Raw genomic sequence first — 16,795 nt, 5'->3', positions numbered from 1 at the left:
CGCCGCCCCGCCGGGCCACTGGAGAAGAGCACAACCCTGTCCCACCGCCAAGCTCCCGTCGCTTCCCCGGTCCTACGTCTCACAGTGCCAGAAGCTCCATCTCCAAATGTCTGCCCCTGTAGTTTTGCAAAAACTTGTGAGACTGTTTGATTGACGTATGTCTCCGCCGCGAGGCCGTGAGCTTCCTGAAGGCAGGAATCTGTGGTTCTGCGCCTCTGTCTTCCCGGCGCTTCCACACTCTTCCAGCCTGTTTGAGTGAATGAACAAGGATTTGAGGGCCGGCCCCTGGTGGACCCCCTCTGAAAATTCACTGCTGCCCCTCCTTCCACCCAGGTGGCCAAATAAAGGAATTCACAGGATCCCACTGCACCTTGGCAACCCAGGCCCAGTGCCTGCAGCCTGTCTTCCCTGAAGGGGAGCAGAATTTGCCAGGCCAAAATCTGCCTCTTCGGCATAAAGGTTATTTTAGGCTCATTAATTTTAAGAAACGGCAGACACAGGAGAAGCTCTGAAAACTGAGAAGTTACCCTTTGTAAGAGACATTTGCATTTAGAAAGGAAATCTCCGTTTGTAAGGGTGTCTCCCTCTCTGCGCCAGGAAGAGAAGGACGGTAAATCTCTAGAAATTCTCATCAATGGAGAAGGCAGCAGATTAAATCTGCATTACAACCTTACCGTTGTGTACTGTGCTTTGCCTGAAAACCTCCCATCACCACCCCTCCCCCCCTCCCCCCCAACATCTTCTTTTGTCTTTAGCTGGAGATGGTATTTAAGGTGGTGGGTGGCTTGGGCCATTTTGAGGAATTACTCAGCCTGGGTATCTCTCATGTATACAGAAGGTATATGTGTTATTAAACTTCTGTTTGTTTTTCTCCTGTTAATCTTTCTTTTACTACAGGGGTGGGTCTCAGCCAAGAATCTAGAGGGTAGAGAGAAAATTATTTTTCCTCTCCTGCATTCCCAACTCTCTCTAGTGCTCCATCATTCTGCTTCTCCCTACGCTTCTCCCTTAGTGAGCAGGTATCCTCCAAATTCTCTCATCAAATGCTCCTGCCCAAGACCTGTCATCAAACTGAAACCACTTGCCCTGCCTGCGCCCCCCCCCCCCCCAGCACTACAGTGGTCCCCCTTATCTGAGGGTGGGATGTGTTCCAAAACCTCCTGGTGGATGCCGGAACCAGCACACAACATAACCACCAGCCCATTTAGAGCCAGTTCAAACAGACCCATCTCTTATCAGCAGAGTGATTAAGAAATTGTCTTCCAGAAAATTTACAAAGTCACATAGCCAGAGCATGCACAGAAGAAGAAATCTTAACCTGAAATGACCACAGAATCAAAGATTCTCCTCCCCGCAGAACCAAAGGACTGGGAGATGACCGGAACTTAAAAGTCAGACTCTTATCGGAAGCAAGGGGTCCATCATTCAGGAAGGTCCAGTGTTAAAATCCCTTCCCCACCTCATCATAAATGTTTAGAACCTCATCATAAGTGTTTAGAATCTCATGATATATGTTTAGAACCTCATCGTAAGTGTTTGGAATCTCATCATAAATGTTTAGAACCTCACCATAAACTGTTAGAACCTTACCATAAATGTTTGGAACCTTACCATAAATGCGTGAAGCCCACCAATCAAAGCCTGTCCCACCAGCCTTTCCGCATCCCAGCCCGTGCTCCCTAACCTCTTAAATTTCACCCCAAATCCTGAATCAGAGAGACAGATCTGGAGCCACACACCCCCATCTCCCTCCAGACCCATCTCAGAATAAAGCTAATTTCTCTTCCCAAAAGCTGGTGCCATAATTAATTGGCTTTTTTATGTTCATCAGGTAGAAGGATCCCATTTTTGTGCAGTAACAATAATACCAAACCCTATGTATACTAGGTTTTTTCCTAAACATACGTACCTACGGTAAAGTGTAATTCATAAATTATGCATAGTGAGAGATTAACAACAGTAAATAATAATAAAGTTGGCTTTGGGGCCGTTAAGTAAATAAGGGTTACTTGAACCCAAGCACTGTGATACCAGGACAGTCGCTCTGACAACCCAGATGGCTACTCAGTGACTAAGAGGTGGGTAGCATATACAGCATGGATACGCTGGACAAAGGGATGGTTCATGTCCCAGGCAGGACAGAGCCTGATAGCATGAGATTTCTTCATGCTACTCAGAACAGGAGAAATTTTAAACTTATTTCTGGAATTTTCAGTTTAGTATTTTCAGACTGCATTTGACTGCGGGTCACTGAAATGGTGGAAAGCAAAACTGAGGATAAGGGAGGACTACAGTACCACCAAAAACACTGGAAGTCGTGGTCACCCCACTCTCCTCAATTCGTAGGAAGCCCTCAGGCTCCAGAGCCCTTCTGTTTCAGCATCTCTCCTCACTCATCCTGTCCAGCCCAATGACAGAAGGCAGGCAGGAGCGTGGTAGAGTTTGGTAATTCCTCGACAGATGAATGGGGAAGAGGGAGACACACAGAATGTTGCCAACTGATCTGAGCCAGTTTGGCTGTTCAGCAATCATCAGTTATCCTGACGAATTTGGGAGATTGTGTGTCCCCTTTTCCACAACCTCACTAACTGCTGGTAGATTATACTGAAAGCAAGCATTACACCAAATGCTTTGAAGCATGTGATATTTATTAGCAAAGAGAAGCAAAACAGCCATATAAGCCGTTCTTGCTGTTTGGGAGCAGGCAGTCCCACTTAGCTCTCTTGTGAAAGGGTCTCTCAGAGGCTGATACATGTTCCAACGGCAGATCCAACCCTTACAGCTGGATGAGGTGGCCGAGCGCCCCTGAAATGGAACATCATACAACCAATAGACTGCAAACCTCCAGCACAACTCTGAGACATTAGACTGCAGGACTTGCAAGAATCTTGGGCCTGTTCAATCTTTGTAACCAACTGCCTTAACCAGCTCTGGAGTGTTGACCCCAGTAAATGTACTTCACATGCTACCAAACCCCCCAAAGGTGTAGATTAAAACTTATACTGTTTATATTTGTGACACTGATGTGAGCTCAGTGAGTCAAGGAGTCGAAAGAAAGATTTCTTGGACTCTCAAGGTCTGGAGTAGTCCTCTTTTATTCAGAGAATAGCATGGAGTAGCATGGGGACAGGACCCATGGGCAGTAAGAGCTGCAAACATGGGTTGAGGGGAGGGCCAAATTTAAGGCGTAGGTATGTGAGTTATCTCTTTACAAGACAAAGGAAAGAGTAAGTAAAAAGAGTCATTAAAATGGTGTCAGTGTAGGTGGGGTCTGGTTATTGGGTGGTCCTATAACTTTAGACAGGAATCAGATTGGATTAAGTCAGGACGTCCTGTGCTTCCCAGAGGATGATATAGATCAGTATGTAGGGCAGGATGCCTTGGACTTCTCTCCCTGGGGCAGCCTTGATCTTCATCAATATTGTGATTTATAATAAAAAATATATACAGTATTTGGTCTCCATCCTCATTTCTGGCATAGAGATTCTAAAACCCTTGGAATTTCCTAAGGGATGAGAGCCTTAAAGGCATCTTTTGTTATGTTAATGAGTGACTTTTGGACCACACTCAGGGATGGGGGCTGGTTGCCAGGGGAACCAACCATATGATTAGAGGGTTGGAACTTCAGTCCCAATCCCCTGACCTCCAAGGAGGGAGAGAGTGGCTGCAGGTTGAATCAATCCTAATGGTTGGTGATGTAATCCATCATGCCTATGTAATGAAGCTTCCATAAAAACCCAAAGGGCCAGGGCTCGGAGAGCTTCCGGGCTGGTGAACACGTGCAGATGCAGGGAGAGGAGAGTGGCGTGCTCAGAGAGGGCTTGGAGGCTCTGCACCCCTTCCGCATGCTGTCCTGTATGCATCTCTTGCATCTGGCTGTTCCTGAGTTATATCTTTCTATAATAAACTGGTGATCTAGTGAGTAAACGGGTTTCCTAAGTTCTGTGAGGCATTCTAGCAATTAATGGGACCGAGGGAGGGGGTTGTGAGAACTACCAATCTGTAAAAACCTAGGTTTGTGATTGGTAACTGAAGGGAGGCACAGTTTTGTAGGACTGAGCTCTCAGTCCGTAGAATCTGATGCTGTCTCTGGGTAGTCAGTGTCCGAGCATTGCTTGTTGGTACAGTGAAACCGCCCCCTCCACATGCATTGCACCTGGGTCCGGAACTTTTAATACTGAAGTCTTTTTAAAGGAAATCACCATGCAAACACCATAACACACACACACAGACGCACACAAGACTAACTGGAGAAAGGCAAGGAATTCAGTCAAGGTCTTCTTGACCAGGTCTCCTTAGGGACAAGAGGAAGGCCAGGATCCCTTCACACATTCTCCAAGTACAAAAATAGGAATCTGATTTAAAATTTGTCTTCATTTTTCCTGGAATCTCCAGTTCTGCAATTTTTGTCAGTCCCACCAGAGAGCAACCTTTCTGCATTTATGCTCCTACTTGGTAAAGCACTTGTGTCATCTCAGCACACACACCCCACTCCCAAGTCTGAGCAGAATCAACCTTTTTTTTTTGAGGAAGTTTGGCCCTGAGCTAACATCTGTTGCCAATCTTCCTCTTTTTTTCCATTTTCTTCTCCCCAGAGCCCCAGTACATAGTTGTATATCACAGTTGTAAGTCGTTTTCTAATTCTTCCATGTGGGATGCCGCCACAGCATGGCTTGATAAGCAGTGCTAGGTCCACACCCAGGATCTGAACCAGTGAACCCCAGGCCACTGAAGCAGAGCATGTGAACTTAACCACTCAGCCACCAGACCAGCCCCTGAGAACCAACTCTTGAGGCTTTCATGACCCAAATAAATTCCACAGACTCTGCAAAAGTTACCCTTCTTTTAAACCCTCTACATAGATAAGTTTGAAAAGCCAGCAAGATGACTCACTGGAGAAAGCCTTGAGGATCTGAGGTGATGGCAGTCTTTGACCTCTAACAATAAACCTGACACCAGGGATCCTGAGGTGAGCTTCCCCTCCTCCCCTGCTCCCACTGTATGGCTGTGGGTCCAAAGTTGCCTAGTCGGGTTCTGGCAAGAGAGAACTTTCACTGGGGTGAAGGAACTGCAGGAAGTGGCTTCTGGCTCCAGGGCCCTGTCTTTACACTGCCTTGGGTATCAGGGCGATTCAGAGGCATGACCAAGGCCCATAACCGGGCTGAGACAGCGGGGAGCCTGAGGATTTCCCAGGCCGTTCTATTCGGGTACAGGGCTCCCCTTGGGATCAGCGAGCTGTTGTTGTGATGGTTGGCATGTCAGATTACTAAAAGACACCCCCACACACATCATTAAAGTGCCTTACATGTGCTGGGGGCTACTAGACCAGCGTTCCACGGGCTGGTGACAGTTACAATATAGAAGAGTCTGAAATATACATTTTCCCTTTGTAATAACTAAGGTGGCCAGTTAACCCTGAAGATGTCTGCTCCCTTCTTCCTTACCCTCTGAAGTCACTTCCCTGTCTATGTCCCATCCCAGCAGGATCAAGTGGTTGCTTGTCCACAGCCTGCTAGACTGTAAACTCTGGTAGGGGTCTCTGTCTCTTCCCCTCGACCTGATGCAGGCCCCGTGCTCCACATTTGGGGACAGAAAGATGGTACAGTGCGTGGATGCATCTTCCTTTGTAGCCAGCTCTTTGCACAGCCTTGATCCCCAACTCCCTTCTTTCATTAAGTAGAGTCAGATCCGGGGATTGATATCTCCCAGGCCCCATCCTAAAAATATAGACAAGCCATTCAGAATATGTTTTTTCTCTATCTGAAGCTGGTCTGTGAAAATCTTTGAGTGTTAGAACTCATCTTCCAAATTCATTGATTTATTCTTTTAATCGCTAAATAAATCTTCTGATACTAATTGTATAAAGCACTGGGTAAGACACTGTGGGGAAAATTGATATGTGTACAAAATGAAGATATTCCATTCATCTACAATATATGTGTGTGTATCATATATGTGTACGTGTGAACGATGTAGCTAGGAGAGTCAAGGAAGAAAAAACCCACTCACCAGCCAACCAAACAAACACATCACTCTAGGTCGTATGTAAAAATCCTTTATTGTGGAGGAGTAGAGAGATGTAATCTTTTTAACGTAGGACCCTGCAGGAATTCCAGGGGATCTATAGTCAATGCCTGCTGGGACTGGGGATGCTCACTATGCAGTTTCTACATCCAGGCAGGGTAGAGGGGTGGGGAAGGAGTCAAAGCACAGGAGTGTTACAAACATAGGGAAGAGAAAGGAAATGGGGCACATGCACCTGGGGCCTAGGGGAGGGCGACAGGGTGTCTCTGTGATGCAGCCCAGGAGTCCAGAAGAGGAGTACTGAGGACAAAACAATGAAAGCACATCTTCTGTCCTGTAAAAGCCCCTCCAACCACGCTCAGGAAGCAGGGGGAGGGGGAAGGGCATCTGTAAGGGAGGAGAGAGAAAGGAAATCTTTACTCTCAGCTTTCCCTGCAGCCTTTGAACGGGAGCGCTGAAGTCTCCTAGCGGCAGGTGCCTAGCCCTTCTCAGCTACCGTGTTTATCATGCTACTTACAGACACCCATGTGCGTTGGGGGCCTTGCAGAAAATGTAGTGACAAAGGTCACACCATCCTGGCATCCCCATGAACCACACATACACACAGCACTGTCCAATGCACCCTGGTGCTAGTGGGCCCCGCAGCCTCATCCAGTCCCCCCTCCCCTTTCTAGAAACCTCCCAGAGAAGGATGGGCCCAGGGCTCACTTCCTCTTTCAGCAGTTTCACATGAATGAAATAAGATGCCACAATGATCTGTGTTGATTCGTCTCCTCTAATCTCTAAATGCCAGCCCCCAGGGACCTTCCTATATCTTCCTGGCACCTAACAGGTTGAGAATGCTCCATCAGCGGTGAGATTATGAAGACTGCAATTACGGCCCAGTCCCTCTGAAAGAGCCTAGATTCACCAGCGAGCATTAAAAGTAGATTTCCACAATGCACTTGTTTCTGCCATTTGTATAAAATACTATGGCAAAATTGCACTGTAATTATCTTTATGGCCGATGCATAGCACTGGGGGAGAGTATGTCATCCAGCTATAGCTGCCCGTATAATTATCTGGCAGTCGGCAGGACTGAAATAACCATCTAATGAGAGCAAAATGATATGGTAAGTACCATGTAATCAGCGAGTTACGGTTATTATGGGTCTTTGTGCCCTCTCACCCAACACCGACTGGGCGACCAGACCTAGTCTCTGGGCCCAGGGAGTCATGCACAGGCACCTTCATGGAAAGCCAGCTCCTGCTCCTTGGGTCTCCCTCGAGACCGATGAGTGTGGGTAACAAGGACGCAGGGAGAGGAGCAGGAATCTCTCCGTGGTAACGGAGACTTCCCAGTCCCTCTCCTTTTCTCCCCATAACTTCTTTCTTTGGAAGCTAGTCCAAAGAAAGCCATCAGTTGGGCTGCGATTGCTGTGTGTGGGAAGATGGTGTTGAGGCGGAAGGTTCCATGTTTTGACTAGACACTTCCCTGGGGGACTCTCGCACTCGCATACCAAGTGTGATCCGTCAGCCCACTCAGCCCCAGGGTCCAGCCCAGACAGCTCTAGGCAGACAGACCAGAGCCAGCCAGGGGAAACACTGGGACATTTCCCACACCTCCCAGACTGCGACAATCATGACAAAGCCAACACACAGCACTCTGTGCCAGGCACTGCTCTGAACCCTTTACCTGTACTCAATCCTCAAAACCACAATCCTGCGAGATACTATCATCACCCCCATTTCTCAGGTGAGGAAACTGAGGCACAGAAGTGTTATGTAACTTGGCCAAGGAGATGCAGCCAGTGAGCAGCAGACCCAGGATTCAAATTCAGGCCATGCTTTTGTCTATTATGCTACATACAGCGACTAAGATCCAGTTTCCAGCTACTCGCCATCAGATTTCAGAGTTCTTGCATTTCTTCCTAAATCACTCTTGTGAAAAATGACACACTGGACCCCGGGAACCCAAGATTCTGAATGATCTGAATGATTCAGCCTGCCTGGGAGGCAAAATGCTTCACCTGTGAATTGGATGTGGCACCTGTAATTACCAGATGATGATCTCTCTATCTTTTGCACAGATCATGAGAGAACAGAGTCCAAGCAACAGACGAGCCCACCTATCAGAGAAGCCCCAGGGGAAACCCTTCTCTCCTCATTTCCCGTCACTCACTGCTTCTGCTGGGTAGTCGACCAGAGTCCATAAAAAGAGATGAAAAAGAGGGGTGTGGGTGTGTGTGTGTGTGTACGTGTGTGCACATACATGCTCACAGACACACAAGTGCCTCTAAGTGTAGTGTGTTTGACTGACAGCACACTGGGCACTGACACTGTATTTTAGGGCAAATTTATGAGCATTAATGCCTATAGCATCAAAGGAAATGCTCCTCAGGCAACCTCTCCCCGCAGCACACACACAGTCCTCTCGCCTCTCCCTAATCAACAATCCTTACCTCATTCCGCACTGGGGGGGTACTTGAGGGTGCCAAAGCTGGGGATGTTCTCTTGGTTCACGCCAACAGGAGTGTCTGGGGTGAGGTAAGCAGTGTAGTTAGGAGGGATTTTTCTGAATGTAATCTTCACCCTCACCCAACAGTGAAGGGGCGGCTATGAAGGGCAGCACCAGAAGGCAGAGCTGGGCAGAAGAGGCGCCCTGTCTGGGAGATGGGGAGCAAGTGCAACCCCCGACCCCCTCCCGGCTGCAACAGGACTATCTTATAAAGGCCTCCCTATCTTATAAAGGCCTGCCTATCTTATAAAGGCCTCCCTACTCTGCTCCCAGGGAAGGCTGGACTGTGGATCCAAGCTGATCGAGGAGAAGGGGCTGAGGAACCCTCACTACAGCCAAGAAAAGCCCTGTCTTTCCCTCTGATGACAGATGTGAGGCACGTGACTCCTGCCATATCTTGGCCAGTACCCTAGACCCTTCCACTGTGCCTCCACATGCTCCTACCTGGCTGGATGTTCCTCTTGCCCATAAGTCCCACAAAGAAGTCATGCATGTCACCTGCAGAAGAAGGGCCAACATTGTCAATAGTAATGACGAGGGGGTGATGCATTTTCCCAGACATGTGTCAAGACTTCTGAGGAGTGTGTCAAGACTTTGAGAGTGGCTTTCTGGTCTCTGTTTCTTTATCTTGCCACAGTTCGACTCCCCACAGTTAGCAAGCTATCCCTTAAGCCCACCTTCTCCACCCCCTCTCCCTCCTCCACATCTCAAGAATTCTCTGCTCCAGCAGATGCCCAGCTGAGAATGTTCACAGCCACCAAGACATCGTCCTGGTTCCAAGGACCAGCCAGTGGAGGGAGGGTCTGCCATACCCCTCACACCTGCTTCCTCCTAGCTCCCAGTGGCCTCTCACATTCAGCTGCAGTTGGCATATTGTTCACGCCAGCTGAGATGGGGCCATTCAAAGCAGTCACTGGGCCCCTCGCACACGGAGCTCTGGGCAAGTGATTACAGCAGAGGTAGGGAGGAAAAAGAGGCTACTCACGTTTCTGGGGAAGTGACGACTCCTTAGGATCTGTGAAAGCAAGAACAAGTGTGTAACTGGGGTTTGGAATCTGGAAAGTGACAATTAGAGGAAGGGGGTTTCAGATCACAACCCACAATTACTCACTAAGCCATCTCCAGCCTCCTCCCCATCTGAAAGGATCTCCCGGGCCTTTTTATCTTCAGAATCCTGCCCCACACACCCCTCTCCCCAGGGCTGATTCCTACCCACGCTAGCCTGGCTCAGCATTTTGAGCAATCCATCCAGAGAGACTGAGCGGCTGTCATAGAGCCTCCGGAGCAACGACGGGGGCAGCAGGTTGAGCTCTGAGTCCTAGGGGAGAGAAACAAAGGAGGCTGAGGCAGGAACCTCACACTCAATCCACTCCCTCTTTCCCGCAAGACACAGTCTCTTCTTGAGCCCACCACAGCTGCACACGACTTCCTATTTCTTTCAGGATTTCCTCTGGTTTACACTGGAAAAGAAGTGGGCTCTCTAAGTGTGGCCCATGGACCAGCAGCATCACTGCTGGGAGCTTGTTAGAAATACATAATCTCAGTCCTACTCCAGACCTTCTGAGAGACAATGTGCACTTTAACCAGGCCTCTGGTGACTCCTGTGCACACCAAGTTTTCAGAAGCACATGGGCTTCCCTACAGGCTGACCAACTGCCCAGGTTTGCCCAGGGCTAAGGGCCTTCCTGCGATGTGGGGCTTTCAGAGCTCAAGCTGGGATGGTCCCAGAAAAACTGGGGCAGTTGGTCATGCTATCTTCCTACCCCAAAGGGGACTGCCTCTTGGGGTCCTCTCCCAGCTCTGGCCACCTCTCAGTGAGAAGGGCAATTGGTTCCTTTCTCCCTGGCACTTCAGGAACCAGTTTGCCCAAGGATGTGGTTGCCCCACCAAGTGAGCCAGCCATGAATTGCCCCACTCCAAGAAAGGCCCGTCAGACAGAGCAAGTGTACTCTGGTCTGTGCTCCATGAGTGAGCTGCAGACCGGACTTGGTCCTGGGGATGGGTGGGGTCAGCAGCGGGGCACCCTGCAACCTTGACATTGCTCGACTCTGCCCTCTGTCCGTGGATGTTTCTCTCCCTGTGACTTCCACTGCCTCTCACTCTCTCTTCTTCTCCATGGGTTTCTGCCTCTGGTTTTCTCTCCTTCCCCTCTTTCTACCCCGGATTTAGAATTTCAGGAAGGCCACATGCTTGGGAGGATACCTCTTCTCCTCTCCCCCACCACAGATCCCCCTTCTGGACCTGCTGCCAAGCAGGGGCTCTTAATTGTCTTGTTGATATTTTTAGCAACTTGGACACAGCAGGATGGTTGGTGGGCACACGCCACACACCCAGTTGATGGCAGCTGCAGAGAGACAATGGCGACGATTATGTTTGGAGATTCTCACCTTGAACCTCAGCGGTGCGTCCCTCGGCAGAGCCCGGGTGTCCTTGGGCTGCCGAGCACACAGAAGCGCATTGACACAGGATGCACCCCGACACATACCGACCCAGTTACCCAGGCACACGCATATCCTGCCCTCCTCCTGCCCCAATTTCCCTCATCCTCGCAGACCTGCGGTGGGGAGGTGCGGGCAGCAATCTCCCTCCTTCATTGACCAAGAGGGGCAAGGTCTCAAAGCATGTTTGTCTCAGAGGAATATGTCCAGATATTCTATCTCCAGCTGGAACTTTGGCCTCCAAACATAGTGTCCAGCCCATATTTGGCACTCCCAGTGTGTTTTTTGAACTGGTTCTGGTCTTTTTGGATCTGGTACAACTGCTGCCACCTGAAAGGCTGCCAGCCATTGTGCCCTGGGACACCTCCCCAGCTGGACGAAGGCTGGCGATCTCTCTCTCTGCCCAGCGCACAGCTTCCCAGGCAGCCACTTTTCCCAAATTGTTCAAATACTCTGCCCACCTCCTGTAATGAGATGCTAAACAGATTTGAGCTAGAGAAGCAGTTAGACTTCACACACTGAATTTGTAATTGTTCCACCTGTAATCATCTTAAAAGCACTTGTACCAATGTAATTGCTGTCATTTCAAAACCTTGAAAAGACTTCCTCCCTGCACTCCCCTTGGACCCCTACCCTGACAACTCCTATTCTTTTTCTTAGAGGAACTTTGGAAATCGGGGCCCAACCTGTTTTGTGGGGTTTTTTTCCATCTTGACTAAGCAGAGGCTAGAGGGAGCCAGAGAGAGGAGAGAGGAAGCGGGGGCACTCTTCAGAGCACCTGAGCTTACTGGGGGTGCATGAGCAGGGGATAAGGGAATTTATTTGAATTTTGAAAACAAAATAATACATACAACTGATAGGTAAAATAGCATACAAATGACCATTCGGGAGAGAAATTCTGACTGTCTCATATTGTCCAGGGAGTGGAGAGGATCTGCCCCCTGTGAAGGAACTGAACCTGAGCTGGACCGCAGAGAACCTCAGACCAGCCCGGCCCACCCTTCACAGGACCATCCAATCACCAAGTCACCAATCAACCCACCCGACAACATAGTGGTAGGGCACCTTTTGCACACAAAGTGTCACAGATACACATAGTGACAGACACTTACAGACACACCTGGAGACAGTGCAAACATCAGACTAATAGAGGGGCAGGGAAATCGAACCCTCTGATGGATAACCCAGGAACTCCCAATCTGCCCGCCCCACCTTCCCCCCTACAGCTGTGAGACAGGCAGAGCACCGGCTCCCATGATGCTGCCCAGTACTCGGCCAGGGCAGGCACAGCTGGAGGGGTGCCTTACCTTGCTCTCTCCCCCACCGGGCACCACCTGCTCCTGTGACTCCTCACAGACAGCCCCAAAACTCTGAGCCAGGCTGAGGGCCAGGATGGCCGCGAACAGCAGGGTACTCTGCATGGTGCCTAGGAGGGCAGAGGGACACGACAGGGAAGGCAGGGAGAAGGACACAGCACAGGGCAAACGGAGGAAACATTCACGACCAGCAGCCTGGCTTGACCCTGCTTCCCCAGCCCCCAACTCTCCCATCCAAGCCCTGGTCTGGGGAGAGTATCTCTGAGCAGGAGGGACATCCCTTGGGCTCAGTTTCCTGGCTCCTCCATCACACATCTCCCCAGGATGTGCACCTGGCAGTGAGCAGCGATGCAACAGTGCCAGGGACTAGGCTCCCAAGAAAGATGATAGACTTATAGGACATGCACAGGGCTGTTTCCTTATTCAGCTTGAGGAGGGCTCCTGAATGCTATTTTTTAGCACTAGGTAACCCCAAGACTTAGGCAAAAACTTTCTAGTGTTGGAAGAATCAGCCTGCACCCACAGGCTACAAACATCACTAGCTGTCAACCCCTATGGGTGCCTTCTGCCCACCTTCCAGGTAGCCTCCTGCCAGATCAAAGGCTGCCACCTTTATCCCCTTTTAACTCTGGCCCCTGTCCTTTAGTGCAGTCCATCCAATATTCTCCCACTTGTGCCTACCTGTGGAGCAGCTTTGAGCCTAGGGCAGATCGTCTAGCAGACTCAGGGAGCTGGCTGAGAGCAGCGCCCGCTCCCCACACACACTGGTGGTGCTGGTGCTGCCGTGAAGAGAGAAACAGGGAGTAGAGGGGATCTGGAAATGTGGCAGGAACTCTGGCCCAGCTCCCTGATAAAGGCTCTGGGAGGGTCTGGGGGAGCCGGGGGAGGGGCTGAAAATCACCAATCCCAGGGTGGCCGGAGGGGAGGGGGGAGGCTGGTGGGAGAAAGGAGGATATAGGCTGCAGCCACACACAGACACGCACACACAGACACACCTGTGCGCACACACACGCACCCTACAAACCCAGCAATGAGCTGGAATTATCCAGCAGCCCACTTTCCAGCAGCCCCTAAGCTGGGCATGCTAAGGAATGATGTCATATATGGTTTTTCATGAAATTTCCACACCGATCTAGCTCAACAGCTGCGGTCTCTGGGCCTCTTTCTCCTCCTCATTCATCCTCAGTTTCTTGCCCTTTAAACCTCCAGACTCAACTGCCAGGCCAAATAACTTCAGGGAGGTATTTCTCTGGCCCTCCCACCTCCAGGAGACCACGCTCAGGCCCCTAAGGATTGGGAGGTGAGCCTGGCATCCCTTCCCATCCTCCTTTCTCCCTCTGTCCTCCTCCTAGCCGGAGCCGACCCATCACGTTGGTCCTCAGTACTTCTCCCCTGCTGTTGAATACAGGAACCTCTCCGGTGCTAATGCCTCTCCACCTGGCCTCCCCACGCACTCCCCTTGACCCCTGAATTGGCCTGATTTAGTTGCATCCTTCCAGAGTTCTAACTTCTCTCCCTCCTGCCGAATCTCCAAAGGGAGGAACTGAGCTGTTCCCCCTCCTCGCCCCGCCCTAGTATTGATGTCTTAATTGCTTCTTTTTCTCCTCACAGCTACATTTTTCCCCCACTGTAATCTCTCTCCCTGCAGCTCAGGCATCTCCTCCCCTGACCTTTCAAGCCTCTTGTTCATGCCCCACACTACTGAGGGGGCTTATTCTGTTCACTTCACACTGAGGGTAGAGAGCACCAGGGGAGAGGCAGAGGCAGGATGGAAAGGAGAACCAGACAGAAAAGATGCTGCTGGAAGGGGAGGGGTGAGCCAAGGGGAAGCCAGCTTCATAGAGATTAGGCACCTCCAACGTTTAGAATGGAGGCAGGGTTTGAACAAGGTGCTTGGGCATAGAGCAATCCATTTGATTTTCATCACTACCGCCACGTGAAGAGGAAATAGTCCCACTTTTCAGATGAGGAAACTTAGGCTCAAAAAGTTGAATCAGCTGCTTCAGGACATATAGCTCCTGAAGAACAGCCTCAAATTCAGGTTTTTCTCACTCCAAACATTCTCCCCGTTCGACTGCCCCAGTGTGAACCTTGACCAGTAAGGGCACCGTTAACGCTCACAGAGCGAGCGGTAGTCCACCTCTCCAGGAGACCTGGATTTCTGGGACCTTGTACTCCTCTCCATCTTGGGGTTGGGGAAGAACCGTGGCTCTCTTGTTTGTTGACTAGGAAGACTCCTGCTCACCAACAATTTCCCCAATCACTCTACTTAAAATTACTACCACCCCCTACTCCATAGTTCCTGCCTATTTCTTTTCTTCATGCATTTATTACATCCAATGTGCCAAATATTTTCCTTATAGTCTGTCTACCCTGTCCCCTGACCCCCGAATATCAGCGTCACAGGGCAAGGACAGGTAGGGACCACTAGTGGGTCCCCAGCTCTATGGCATTTGGCATATAGTAAGTGCCCGATAAAAGTTTATTACAAAACAAAAGGGAGCCTGGGCCCAGTGTCCTGCATCACAACCCACAGTGTGGTTGCTTCATAGGGCTCTCAGGTGCTCCTCGGGTCCTGAAATATGTGTCTCCCACTCCACACTCCTGACACCCACCTACCCTGGGATTCAGGCCACACTGAGAGAAGTCACTCTGACTGCACATGGCCCCAGATTCACCAGAATGAGGGCAGCAGCTGAGTCTCAAGGCCCATTTATTATGTGAGAGACTAATGCGGCCTCATTAAAAGCTTCCCACTACCCAGCTAATTACAGAGCTGTGTGGGCTAACCACAGGCCAGGACCCAGGATTGGGAGCCTTTGGTGGGATGAGGGGTAGAAGTGGGAGGCTGTTTATATGCAAATGGCGTAACTGGTTCACGCCTTTGAGAAGTTCAGGTGCCAGTCCTAACTGGACCTAGCCATCTCCCACCTCTCCTCCTCCCCCCCCCCAATCTGGAGGCGGTCCTAACAAGTTAGGCAGGCTGGAGGGAGTTGGGGGGGATTGCAAGAGGAACACGGTAGGTAGCATTGAAGACTAAAGCCTCCTGGGTCCCATCTCTGCGTCAGCCTCCCTCCCTCCACCAACCCACCCACACCTGCCCCCCAGCCCTGGCACCAGGGATGCAGGGCTTCAGCAAAGGTCCACATGAATAATGTCCTTTGATGATGTGGCATCTCACAGAGGATGGCAGGAGCCAAGGATCGGGGGAGCAAGGGAATGGCAGGGAAAGCTGACCGCCCCTTGATCTCTGGGACTAGCAAAGACTTGAAAGAGCTGCTGCTAAACTAAGTCCGAGAGGGGATAAGGAGGGAGGCTCCGCAGACCAGGGCAGGCCAGCTTCATTTTGCCCACAAATCATATGCAAATGACATGGAAAGTGGGGTTGCAGCCACAGAGCCCTAGGTGTTTTCTGCTTTGAACATTGTTATTTGAGCCACATCTCAGATGCTGTCACTGGCCCAGAGGAGCAGGGTCTCTTGCAGATCCTCCTTCATAGCTCCCCTCTTCGTTGTTAGGGCGGGTTGGGGGTGAGGTCAGGAGAAGGTGTGCACAGTTGAGCTGAGCTGAGGTGGGTTAGTCAGGTGTTCCCAGGGAGCAGAGGTGGAGGCTGACCCAGAACACACTTGAGCACACGAGATCACCTGCCATGTCCACCACATGCACAACTTGTGTGTAACACGTGGACTCCTTCGACATCCTGTAGGGGTGCTGTGGGGTAGGGAGGGAGGGGCCAGGGCCATATGGGACACTGGGTGGAGAGACCAGTGAAGAATGGAAAGATGGCAGATGCAGGCCTGCAGCCAGGAGACAGCTGGGGGACAATCCACAGAACAAGGAACCAGAAGAGCCCCTCAGAGCCAGGACTGAGCTAGACTGTTTAGAACTGTGAGAGGCTAGAATGGCTCCTCATGGAGGTTAGGGGACTCCAGGATGGCTTGAGCCCCTCAGAGGCTGAAATAACCTAGACTTTGAGAATGCTGGATTGGCGCAGGGGACGGGAGGGGCAGGAGAATTCCAGCTTCTCCCATGGTGATGGAGCCAGTTCAAGCCTATAACACAAGTGGGGACACTGAGCCCCTAGAGGCTTCCGGGGGATGAAATCACAACAATCCTGGACTCCAGAAGAGAAGAGAGGCAGAGACAGGAAAGAGGAGGAGGAAGGGATAGATGGGAGAGAAAAGAAGCGGAGGAACCCCACCTGTCCTCAAACTAGCATCCATCCACATGACGGATGGCGAGAGGACAGGAGGGAGACCAGCAAGCCAGGCCCTTCCCCCCCTCCACCATCCCCCACCCAGAGCACTGACAGTGCCTTCAGCCCCAGGGAAAGGAAAAGCAGGAGAGGGAGCAGCAGCTGCATATTCTCCTGAAATTGCTTCTGAAAATGACCAGACACTTCAGTGGGAAAGTGACGACAATCTGGGCCCTGGGAGCAGGAGATGAGAGGGAGAGCGGGGGCGGTCAGGCCCCGGTCACCACTGCCCTCAGCCAGACAGGCCTGGTTCTGAGAAGTCAAG

General features: G+C 50.8%; 1 protein-coding gene across 1 annotated transcript in view; it reads right to left on the bottom strand.

The window, feature by feature from the left end:
• Positions 1 to 6,069: 6,069 nt before the first annotated feature.
• The window catches only part of TAC3 (tachykinin precursor 3), a 12,370-nt gene continuing 1,644 nt past the window's right edge, over positions 6,070 to 16,795 (bottom strand). Inside the window, exons 2-8 of the mRNA XM_046679048.1 lie at positions 12,957 to 13,054; positions 12,267 to 12,385; positions 9,734 to 9,839; positions 9,507 to 9,536; positions 8,966 to 9,019; positions 8,466 to 8,540; positions 6,070 to 6,411 (exon numbers count right to left, since the gene is read on the bottom strand). Of these exons, the coding sequence (XP_046535004.1) occupies positions 8,467 to 8,540; positions 8,966 to 9,019; positions 9,507 to 9,536; positions 9,734 to 9,839; positions 12,267 to 12,380 (378 nt within the window). The 5' untranslated portion in view covers positions 12,381 to 12,385; positions 12,957 to 13,054 and the 3' untranslated portion in view covers positions 6,070 to 6,411; position 8,466. The remainder of the gene's footprint in view (positions 6,412 to 8,465; positions 8,541 to 8,965; positions 9,020 to 9,506; positions 9,537 to 9,733; positions 9,840 to 12,266; positions 12,386 to 12,956; positions 13,055 to 16,795) is intronic.

The sequence above is a fragment of the Equus quagga genome, chromosome 1, assembly GCF_021613505.1.
Source record: "Equus quagga isolate Etosha38 chromosome 1, UCLA_HA_Equagga_1.0, whole genome shotgun sequence".
Taxonomy (NCBI): domain Eukaryota; kingdom Metazoa; phylum Chordata; class Mammalia; order Perissodactyla; family Equidae; genus Equus; species Equus quagga.
The sequence above is the reverse complement of the archived record's forward strand: the minus strand, read 5'-3'. Positions and strand labels throughout refer to the sequence as shown.